The sequence below is a fragment of the Trichoplax adhaerens genome, genomic scaffold (assembly GCF_000150275.1).
Source record: "Trichoplax adhaerens TRIADscaffold_8 genomic scaffold, whole genome shotgun sequence".
NCBI lineage: Eukaryota > Metazoa > Placozoa > Uniplacotomia > Trichoplacea > Trichoplacidae > Trichoplax > Trichoplax adhaerens.
The window spans coordinates 2,905,389-2,916,886 of record NW_002060950.1 but is presented as its reverse complement, the minus strand read 5'-3'; the positions used below and the strand labels follow the sequence as shown (position 1 = coordinate 2,916,886).

At 34.8% G+C, this 11,498-nt stretch overlaps 1 protein-coding gene across 1 annotated transcript; it reads left to right on the top strand.

Annotated features, from left to right (window-relative positions):
• Nucleotides 1-2,333: 2,333 nt before the first annotated feature.
• Nucleotides 2,334-6,538, top strand: TRIADDRAFT_58758 (uncharacterized protein; the record flags this gene model as incomplete). The annotated part of the gene is made up of 7 exons (XM_002114811.1): nucleotides 2,334-3,118; nucleotides 3,587-3,625; nucleotides 3,778-3,880; nucleotides 3,980-4,195; nucleotides 4,315-5,746; nucleotides 5,859-6,194; nucleotides 6,282-6,538. The coding sequence occupies 7 exons, from the start codon at nucleotides 2,334-2,336 to the stop codon at nucleotides 6,536-6,538; spliced, it is 3,168 nt and encodes a 1,055-aa protein (XP_002114847.1).
• Nucleotides 6,539-11,498: the final 4,960 nt, after the last annotated feature.

Below are 11,498 nucleotides of genomic sequence, written 5' to 3'. Positions count from 1 at the left end.
TTCGGAATTAGAAAACTATTAGTTAATGTTCCTTTATTTAAGAAACTTACTCCACTATGTACTAATGAAATAAGTATATTCAATCTAACATACCTAATGCTGCTTGGGCAATGGATAGAGATGTTGATATAATAGCAAGTCGCTGATTTCGATGGCATTATTGCCTATAAATTACTGAAATTAAATTGCTTTGCAGGCAGCTTACCACCAACTTCATCTCAGTTCGTGTTGTATTTGCCATCGAATATTGTACGATTCATCCATTCCGCTTTATTGATCCGCGCTATCCTATTCTAGTTATCAAACTTCTGTATTGGTCACTATCAGCTATATCCTGTGCATAAATTGTCCCTTTCATGAAGGAACATTCCAACTCTTAATGGTCAACCTATCTACAGTCATTTCCAATCGAAAATTATATAATAGCTATTGTATTAACATATATACAAATACAAGAATTTATTAATTTAACTAAACTAACCCATCGAGATGCACTATATAGTTACTACAGTATCAGACCTATTTATGTAATGTTATAAACTAAAATCCAAAATCTGTTGAAATTAGCGACATTACAACTACTTGTAATTATTCAGAAAGCTTTTGATTTATCTATATCATAATCTCCTATTACTGGAGATGGATACCAGATACCTTATATTCTCTACTATACTTTTCATGAGCTAAAAATAATATAAAAGTCAATATTCTACCGTCCTTTACAACTAAGCACAATATTATTTCATGCTTATCTCATAAATTAATTTGCTGAATACTTCTCAATCGATCATACTAGTACCATTATCATACTTTGCATCTAAATTGAGAGTTTATATCCACACAACTGATCAATGTGGCTATGGGTAGGATTGAAAAGATTAACTCTGTTAACATCATCAATTAGATGGGACACTATTTATTTAATTAAAGTGGTGCAGTAAAGTATCCGAAATGTCAATTACGGAGAATGTTAGCTGAGTTAGCATAGACCAAATATGCCAAGTGGAAATGTACATGTTATATATTGCAAGGATACATAAAACGTCAGTGGAAAAAATTATGGATCACTTTCCCTTATATTAATTAAATAAATTACATTTGCACCAGGGAATTAATTTATCTATAGATCATAACATGTCCTGATTTTTGGCGTCGCCGGCCTAAGGTGGTAGAGAGAAAATAATTTGTAACACCACCAGACACAAATTTCGAAGGTATAAAATGTGTAATAAACAAAGTTATGATGAGTTGAGAGGCAATCAATCGGAAAGGCTGGCCTAGAATATTTTCACAGGTATCTCTATTGACAAATTACCTTATCATTTTCATCCCAAGAAAGTCTTGGTTAGCTTTAGAGAAAGTAACTGCTGTAGCTAGAATCAGTCTACCTTAGGAGGAAGGTAGCAAATTCTGATATGGACTTTTATTATTTTTTCTCCAACAGGAGAAAGTATTATAATACTACTTCTGTATTTTATCAATAAATGTTAAGGTTATTCTACGATAGTTAATAGTACTCTCGGAGAAAATAAGTCAGTATTATTCAGTAATAGCTGATTAACTATCGACAGCAATATCTCTCCTTCCAGTGAGCGTATCTTACGGATAAATGGCTACTTACAATTATAGTATTAATAGAAGATTCGATAGTATCAGTTTATTTTCTAAGAAATGAGTTTACCAATGCATTGATGGAGTAAATATCAGGAAAATTATTTGTTTTGGGTTTTTGATCAGGTTACAAAGCGTCCCGTTGATTTTAAGTAAAACCTTTATACTTGAATCGATATTTTGTATATAAAGAATTTTGCCTATGCCACTAGAAGGGAAACATATTTGGTTTAATCTTCCTATACCATCATCAGGTAAGGGGAAATTTTGTTGATGGCTATCACATATTGCTAATATATTTCGAAGAAGTATAAGGCTTAAATTTTCTTTACAGCCAAAAAATTCTTGAGATCAGGGAAATATTCGCATCTACTAAAAGCAAATATTGCCCATACTAATACATGTAATACAGATTTATTTAATAGTTACATCTCGAAAGATGATTATCTTGAATTTGGGTGCATTCCGGCTAACCAAGTTAAGAAAGATCCAAAGTGGACAATATCGATAAATCAATCCGAGCGAAAGAATGAAGTAGAGGATGCAAGTAAAGCCAAGTGCAACTTCAGTTTCTCCCAGATACAATTACAAAGTAAGTCGCTAAGCGAATCGATTTGACTGTAGCTTTAGTTAGGGAAATGACAAACAATTTACGGTATGAAAGATATAAGGTGCATTTTTGAACTTATTTACAAGATCGCGAAATCCTGTCCGATTCCATCATGACTTTTTTGGCTAGTCATCAACGCGAAAGGGATCAGATTAATCAGGATTTCCAAAGCATGAATATCAAGGCCAGTATTATCCTATCTAATGAATCCATTCTCATTAGCGCCGTTGATAAGGAAGAGTATATCACAGCTATCAGATATTTATCCACTGTCTTTATTACCAAATCGCTAACAGTACGAGATCAAAACCTGTATCTACCACGAGATTTACAAGTCTTCGAGAAGGAAATGACTAATGGAATATCTGAATGCAAAAATGTTTATTCAAAAATGAAAGTAGACAATAACTTTCAATCATGTATGATTACAGTTACTGGAAAAGACTATGACGTATATCAGGTTCTAATGAAGTTTACTGAGCGAATAAATAGATATCACAATATAAAAACGGTTATCACGCTAGAATTAACAGCGTTAAAGATGAATTATGTGCAATCATATATAGAGAAAAGGTTCAAGAAATTATTAGAGCAATATCATTGTGATTCGGGTATTGAATTTAATCCCCAAGCTGAAAATCAACTGATTGATAGTGAAGCCTATGGCAAAATGCAAGTCACAATTCATTGCCCAATATGCCATCAAGGAATAGTCAAGGAGAAGATTTCTAAACTTTTCAATGATATTACTACCGAAGAACACTGGAATATTAGCAGATTTTCAAGCTTGAGTAGATATCTCCAAAATAGAGCTAGGAGAAAAATATTTATCGAATCACTTCAAAAAGAATTCCAGTGTACAATCCGAATTAAAAGCGATATCCAATCTCTACATTCGTAAGTTATAATTTTAATGCAATAAAAGAGGCTTCCTAAATATTAACTAGTTCTAAAGGCTAGCAAAATATTATCTGACACCGTTTTCATCGTCTATAAATCTGGTGTATCTTTATCTATCTCAGAATACCAAATTACTCTGCAATAAGATCTCCTATACAATTTCTATTCTTAGCTATACATCACATTAATTAGTTTATTTACCAATGTATAATAACCAAATATGAATGTCAAGTACATTTCAAAATTTTTAGATTAATTGAATCCGTCTGATTCAAAATATACCCTTTTTAATTTCTCTACGTCGAAATTCTGGTAGTCTACTACGCCAATTTATTCTCTAGACTGATTTTTTAGTTTGATGTTAAATTACAAGCTAATGTTGGAGCAACACTTAAATGACTAATTTATCAGATAAGTAGTAAATATCGGCTTCATGTGCATCAAATTCATTTTATTAACATCTAGGATATCCATAAAGCATGAACTATTCAAAATCCAAAATAGGTAATTACAGCATGAATTCAAGTCAAATCTGCTGCTACTAGAAATAGGATTTTTAAATTTACAATTAGAATTATTAATCATTACCAGCCTTGTTCGTTGAACTGCATCAACATCACTATCAAATATTGCCATGATAACTTTTTGATAACTAGATTAGAAAAGGCTGCTGAATCGAAATTGGGAAACACCCTTGATGAAATCAAAATTAACGAAATCACTATTAAAATCGTTCGCGGAGCCCTGGAAAAGATTAAAGTTAGTTGCTTTTAAGATGAAGCTAATATTTACATATAGTAAAGTCAATAATAACTCTTATACCACTACAGGATTGCTAAACTAAATATCCAATTATAGGCAGATGTCATTATAAACTCTATAGAGCTCGGATCTTACAGTGTAGGGAAACTTGCAAAATTATTATATCGCGCAGGTGGCCAAGCCTACCAAAATGACTGCGATACAAATCTAGCAGAATTAACACTAGACAAGATTGGTATAACGGATGGTAGTTATTTTCAAAGCAAGGCAGTTTATCATATTCCATTTCTAAGCTCAAACAGAAAATTACCGGTAGATATAATAGTAACTAAATACTATTCTATTATAAATAATGATTTATCACTTTGCTTACTGAGTCGTACAAATTTCAGAGTTGGCTCATTTATTATTTTCTTTCTCTTCTATTTAAGTGGCTTATTGACAAAATTAATCAGTGTATCAAAATAGCTCACGACAATTTAATGACATCTATTGCGATACCTCCAATTGGAGCTGGGAATGTGGGCCTCCATATCCAGGAGGTTGCTCGAGGAATGATCGATGCTGCTAAGGAATTTGCCCTTCAAAATTCGCTTAAAACTAGTTTAAAGACTATTTATGTTACTGTCTCATTAAACGATCATCATACTGCCTTTAGGCAAGCTTTACTTAATGTAAAATCAGAAATAGATCTTATTAATAACGCAATAAAATCAAAAGCTATCCGGAACGAAGGAAATGGTGGTAAATTGACTCTACTTTATTCCGCAAGATGTTGTATTAAAGATCAGCAGATATTAATTCTTGATATTTACAAGGGATCAATCCAACATTCCCATGCAAAAGCTTTATTATCTTTAATAGAAATTTGTGCAAGTCATCTAGATGGCTACGCAGTTAATTTCCAATTTCATGGATCTGATTGCAATAGTAATCAGTCGTTGCCTCAAGGACTGCATGGAGTTAGTATTTGTTCTCAAGACCCAATCGTAATTAAGGCATGCCCATATGGAATGCTGGAAAACTTTGATGCTTTGTTAAATTACGTTAACAGAGCTAAAGTAAGCTCTTTAGCAATCCCATTTCTTGGAAATGAAACAGATGAGAAGAATATTGGCTTACTAATAAGTAAAATTGAAGAATTTGTGCAACAACAGCATTTAACGAAGAACCTGCAACGCCTTGAATTTGTCATGATTAACTGGTATCGATGCCTGGAAATGACAAGATGGATACGAAATCGAATGATTAATTGTAGCTCTACTTCATATTATAAATGGATCATTTTTCAAGATTATTGTTGTAAGCCATTAGATATTGATATTGCAATTGCAGCAAAAGATCGTGAAACTATCCGACGGATAAAATCGAAAATGTATAAACTGATGCCATCGTTGGCATGCAAAACACTGACAGATGTTGAACACCTTACAAATTTAGAAGATCACAGTTGGATCAGCTTGAAATTAAATATGTGGAATAAATATGGCACCGTCTTAATTAAAGAATCTAGCCAAGAATATTCATTTATTACCATATATGGCATTAGTGAAGATGTTTGTTGTACGATAATAGATCTCTATCAAAAAATACAACGCAATTTACAAGAGAAAGCTAGTCATACATTGCAACAATTTACGTATGAAATAGCACCATGGCAGATGAAAATAGGTCATTCTTATTATCCATTTGACGAAAAATTAAATTACGAAATTGAAAAATATTACCAACTTTATCAAAAAGACAAGAAGTTTTGTCAAACGGCTTGTATAGGTGGTGAACTCAAGGTGGTTAATTTTGAACAGATGAATCTGACATTGCAAAATAGCAATCGTACATATGTAATTAGAAAAAATTATCCAGGTATAAATTCAATTTATTTTACTATAAATTCTGTGCAATTATGCGATACATGTAAATGTTATCATATTCAAAAAATATATTCTTTCTTTTTTCTGCCAACTACTATAAGTAGACTGCATAAGTGTACCTGGCGACTGGGAATACGACAATATTAATGAGATCCAAGACGGAAGAAAGAATCGAGTAGAAATAACCACTGCAATAGAATTAGCAGAAATTTATAGTCTACTAGGAAATAGTAATATCGAAGTAACACAAGTGGAACGAGTACAAAATTGGAATTTATATCAACGCTATCAATTAATGAAGATGGATGTAGCTAAAATAGTTGATGAATATCAGCCAGGGACGATTGTAGAAAGGCAATTATTTCATGGTACCCAGCTTAATTTTATCGATAGAATTTGCCAAGCAGGATTTAACAGAGATTATTCAGGAAAATCTAATGGTACATAATAGACAAACATAGCTGATATCGATTCGATCTCATAGCAATAACATAATTTATGCTGACGGAATTTTTCTTTCTAATCAGGTGCAGCACTGGGTATTGGAACTTATTTTACCCAAAGTGCTGAAGTAGCTAAAGTATATGGTCCAGTGATTATAATAGCACGCGTTTTGACAGGTATTTTCGGAGAACCAGCCGAAAGAAGTCAACCCAATTTAGGTACCATACAAGGCAGCCAGACTATAAATCTCCATTCAGTTCGTAACGAAAATAATGACTCTGTTTTTGTGGTATTTCACGATAACGCTGCTTACCCAGAATACATAGTGTATTCAAGTTGATTTATGTTTATCGCTGAGCCAAGAATATCCCTTATAAAGATTCTATTACAGCCAGCTAGAAGTAGAGCTAGGGCAAGAGACGTCCTTTTGGATTGAAATGAATGATGTATTATTAGAAATAAAAATGCTGAATCACTTTATTACGAATAAAATTTAACAAAATTGGATGTACTGTGTATGGTCTTTGAAAATAGAACACAGCACATGGTTGATAATAAATTTCTAATTGCACTTGTATAACCAATTTAATAAGTATTAAGAAAATCGTAATATTAAGGGTATGACAATGATCCGAGTATCATTCGATGTATCAATAATGTCATACAATCGAATAACAAATGTATGCAGCTGGATTTTACAAATATATTGCTTCAATTATATGCACAAGTATATTATTGTAAATTGTGACTTATCAATCTTGGCTCTATTCAACCTCTAGTAGATTTATGTAGTATGGATAGAAGTTTTAGCAATCAATTTAGCCAGTTATTCTACTGTATGCCTATCATTACAGTCACAGAATACGCGTATATTTGTAAGATATATTTCATTATACCATCATTCCATAATGACTTGATAATAAAGCCTAAATTGCCTGCAATGATCTAGCGGATAAGGATGTACTATGAATAACAATACTAGCACCTGTAGGTATTTCCAATAGTAAAATCTGTCAAAATTTTGCTTGAGGCAGTTTCGAATAGAGACAATCACGCAAAGCATAATTATTAATTCTAATCCATCATGGCGCTAAACGTACGTACCATCTGTGATGTTTAAATGCTTCCTATACAGTAAGAGCCACTTCTTTCCAGATCAGTATGACATTACCAATGATCGTAGTTTTATTATAGCTATGGTAAGTATATTGTCGGTAACGAATATGTGTTTATAACTTCGTCCGATAGTATAAAAGCTAGTGCCTAAGCCGCATTTTTGTAATTGTCATTGCTTACTTTCCTTTTTATCTAACATTTTGTACTATGCACTACATTGATTCCATTCTACTGATGGTTAGTATAATAAATATTATATTTGCATTATGTTGTAGACTCGAAGTATTTTTAAATTTACTCTTGAGCAGGATGAACCATGAAAGACATAACAGTGAGTACTGGCATGGACTACTGGATACACCTAGTTAGGTCTCGTAGTCCTCGGCACTGACCAGCCATACTTTGCAACTTCCTTGTTATTCACTCCGAAATCTAAAGACAACTCAGCTGGCCCAGTCTAGTTAGAGAAAAAAATCGGTGGCAAGCTCGAAGATAGCGTAGAAATCATAATGAGAGAGGTCACACTAACTGAGTAGTGCCGTAAGGCGCATTTAAGTTTGATTTACTATTTCTCACAGCCACTATTTTGAAGCAAGCAATATCAAAAATTGTTATCAAAGATGCTTAGCTCTAACTAGGCAATTTTGACGGTCATTCACAGTGAATTAACGACTTATTTTGGCTACATTGACTCAGTTTCTACTATAATTAATCATTCATGATATTTGAAGACTATGCGCTTACACATAGTACCAATCTGACAAGGGTTGAATGATGCTATACTGGATAGTGATATAGCCATATCAAGCTCAACAATGATTTGCTGATGTCCATGTAACAACATCGATGCGTACGTAAGATTTAGGACACCTTTAATGGAATCAAAAATTGCAAAATAATGACTCCTGTACTCCAGAAGTAGTATTACACGCCGCTCTTTTGTAATATCTAGCAAAGTATGCAATTAGCATGGTGTCCATTCTATATTGCATCCAATCCCTAACGTGCGCGTATTTCGTATCGTTGATGAATTTCGCTTCAGTAGTCTGAGAGCATACAGAAATTCGGAAGCTATCGTTATCGCTAACACCATCCTTTCATCGATAATGATGCAGGTTCCATTTGCTGTATCCTGCAAAAGATAGGAATGTCTACAGTAAGCTAAGATGTCTGTTTGTTACATGATGGTTACTGTTGCTATTTCCGTCCATTTATTTAGTTTACTTGAGATGTTCCAATTGTATTTTCCTTTATCCCCCCCCCCTTTCCTCTTCCCGCACCTCCATCACATGGCTACTTTTATTTTAAATTTTTTTTTTTATCTTTGCGCTCTATTGCCAATGCCAACTCTGTGCTTTCCTATTCCTATTTACCGTGAAGGTCCGCGACAATTTGTGGTCATCCCTGATCCCAATGCAGTACTTTGAAATTTCGAACTCGAATAGAAGTAATTGCCACTAGCGTTTGTCTTGTATTCGATAGCATAGCAACCGTTGAGAAACTCCTTGGATGGAGAATATTGGATGTTCTATACAAGCCTTGCATATTATTTGCATCCACTGCCTTGCAAGTGCTCGATTAATCAATTCATTATTGAAGTTTTGATTGAATTTATTGAATAATTTAAGGGAAAATGAAGGAAATACCTTTGGATATTATGCAATTCCCCCCTTGATTTGAAGTACGAGTATGCGTACTGTATTGTTGGATAGACTGCTAGAAATGCTACAGTTACAATACAATACAGTACTGTACAATGGCGATTTTTACAAGAATAACGGTACACCATAAATCGTGAAAAAACGAATTGAAATCATTTATTTCACAAAAATAAATTATACAGGCATGTTTATGAGAGCTTCTTCTTTCCACACATAACAATTTTGATGAATTTCGTTCACAAAATGTCGCAAAACATTAGCGTTGATTTATCTAAAACGTACAGTAGTTCGCAAGTGTACTGTACTCAGTCCTACTGTACAGTACTGTATATCAGGGATGGATTCCATTCTCTAGATCAGTAGTGTAGCGCTTCTGGGAAGTTGTCTGTCCGTTACACGCATCTAGGAAGAAAAGCAGAAAGGTTGCGCTGGCATATCCATCTTTCTTTCTTTTCGTCCCTGACCACCATACTGTACAATATGTACGGGTACAGTACTGATATTTTATTTCAGTTCATAACTCTATTTTTGTCTTCTGACTAGAATCAATCCTTTCACAGACTATCCCTCCAACTTTATAGTCTTCAGACTAGAGCACCCTTGAGGTACAGTATGAAGAAAAACGTGTGTACAGTACAGTACAGTAGAGTTCAAGTAACGCGCGCTGGGTATTCTACTGGACTAATCGACGCTAGGAACTAGGCAACTTTCCCTCCTTCGTCGCCGTCCCTCTTTTTACCCGAAATCTCGCCATTTCCATACTGTTGCTAGTCTAGACAAGGCGGAATTTCGGGTAAAAAGCGACGGAAGGATACACGATATCCAGTGAGTTGAAGACCCATTTCTTTCTTTGACGACTAGGGCTGCCAAATCATTTGTCACTGCTTGTTTGTCTAACGAGTTGTTGTAAGATGACATTGATTTTGCACTCGACTTGTTCATCCCTAATTGGCGTCCTCCAACAAAAGTGCTTCCGTCATCATTTTTAAGATGTACTAGTGCAAGCTCCCGTCGCTTTGCTGACGGTTTACGATAATGTGCTCATTTAACAGTAAATAAATAGCCATGTGTGGTTAGGGTTAGACAAAGTCATGATGACCAAGCGGAAATAGAAGGTTGAAAATGCATGAAAACTTGCTTGTGTCTGGATTGAAATTCATTCAAATCCCTTGTACACGATATCCAGTGAGTTGGAGAGCCATTTCTTTCTTTAACAACTAGGGTTGCCAAATGATTTGTCACCCCTTGTCTGTCTAACAAGTGGTTGTAAGATGACATCGACTACGCACTCGGCTTATTCATACCAAGTTGGCGTCTGTCCGTCAACATAGTGCTTCCGTCAGCATTTCTAAGATGTATTATAATAATAAATAAACGGTCATGCACTGTATGGTTAGGATTAGACAAAGTCATGATGACCAAACAGAAATAGAAGGTCGAAAATGCATGAAAACTTGCTTGTGTCTCGATTGAAATTCATTCAAGTTTCTTGTACACGATATCCAAAATATGGTGAGGTGTTAGAGACCCATTTGTTTCTTGGACAACTCACGGTTGCCAAATAGTTTGTCACCCCTTGTTTGTCTAATAAGTCCTTGTAATATGACATCAATTATGCACGGTCCTTGTTCACACCTGATTGGCGTCTGTACGCCAACAAAGTGCTTGGGTCAGCATTTCTAAGACGTATTATAATAAACGGCCATATACCGTATGGCTAGAATTAGACAAAGTCATGATGACCAAACAGAAATAGAAGGTTGAAAATGCCTGGAAACTTGCTTGTATCACCATGGAAATTCATTCAAGTTTCTTGTACCCGATATCCAAAATATGGTGAGATGTAGAGAGAGACCCATTTGTTTCTTGCACAACTCACGCTTGTCAAATGGCTTGTCACCCCTTGTTTGTCTAATAAGTCCTTGTAATATGACATGGATTATGCACTGTCCTTGTTCATACCTGATTGGCGTCTGTACGCCAACATAGTGCCTCCGTCAGCATTTCTAAGATGTATTATAATAAACGGGCCATATACCGTATGGCTAGAATTAGACAAAGCCATGATGACCAAACAGAAATAGAAGGTTGAAAATGCCTGGAAACTTGCTTGTATCGCTATGGAAATTCATTCAAGTTTCTTGTACACGATATCCAAAATATGGTGAGTTATTAGAGACCCATTTGTTTCATTTGGCAACTCACGGTTGCCAAATGATTTGTCATCTCTTGCTTGTGTAAAAAGTTATTGTAAAATGACATAGATTTTGCACTGGCCTTGTTCACACCTGAATGGCGTCGGTACCGCCATACTGTACACTATACGCTTGGGCAGCAGAGTCCACTACTATCGTGGACTGCTGTCCTACCGTCCGGCCGGCCATAAATGAATCGATTAGTCAGTCACTAGTGTTAGCGTGTTGTAACTCTTCCGTTTTGCGCTCCGCCATTACCTGGCTAAATTGGTGGCTCGCATCTTCACTGTTCTTCTTCAACTGGACAAGTTATTGGGGAATGATAAAC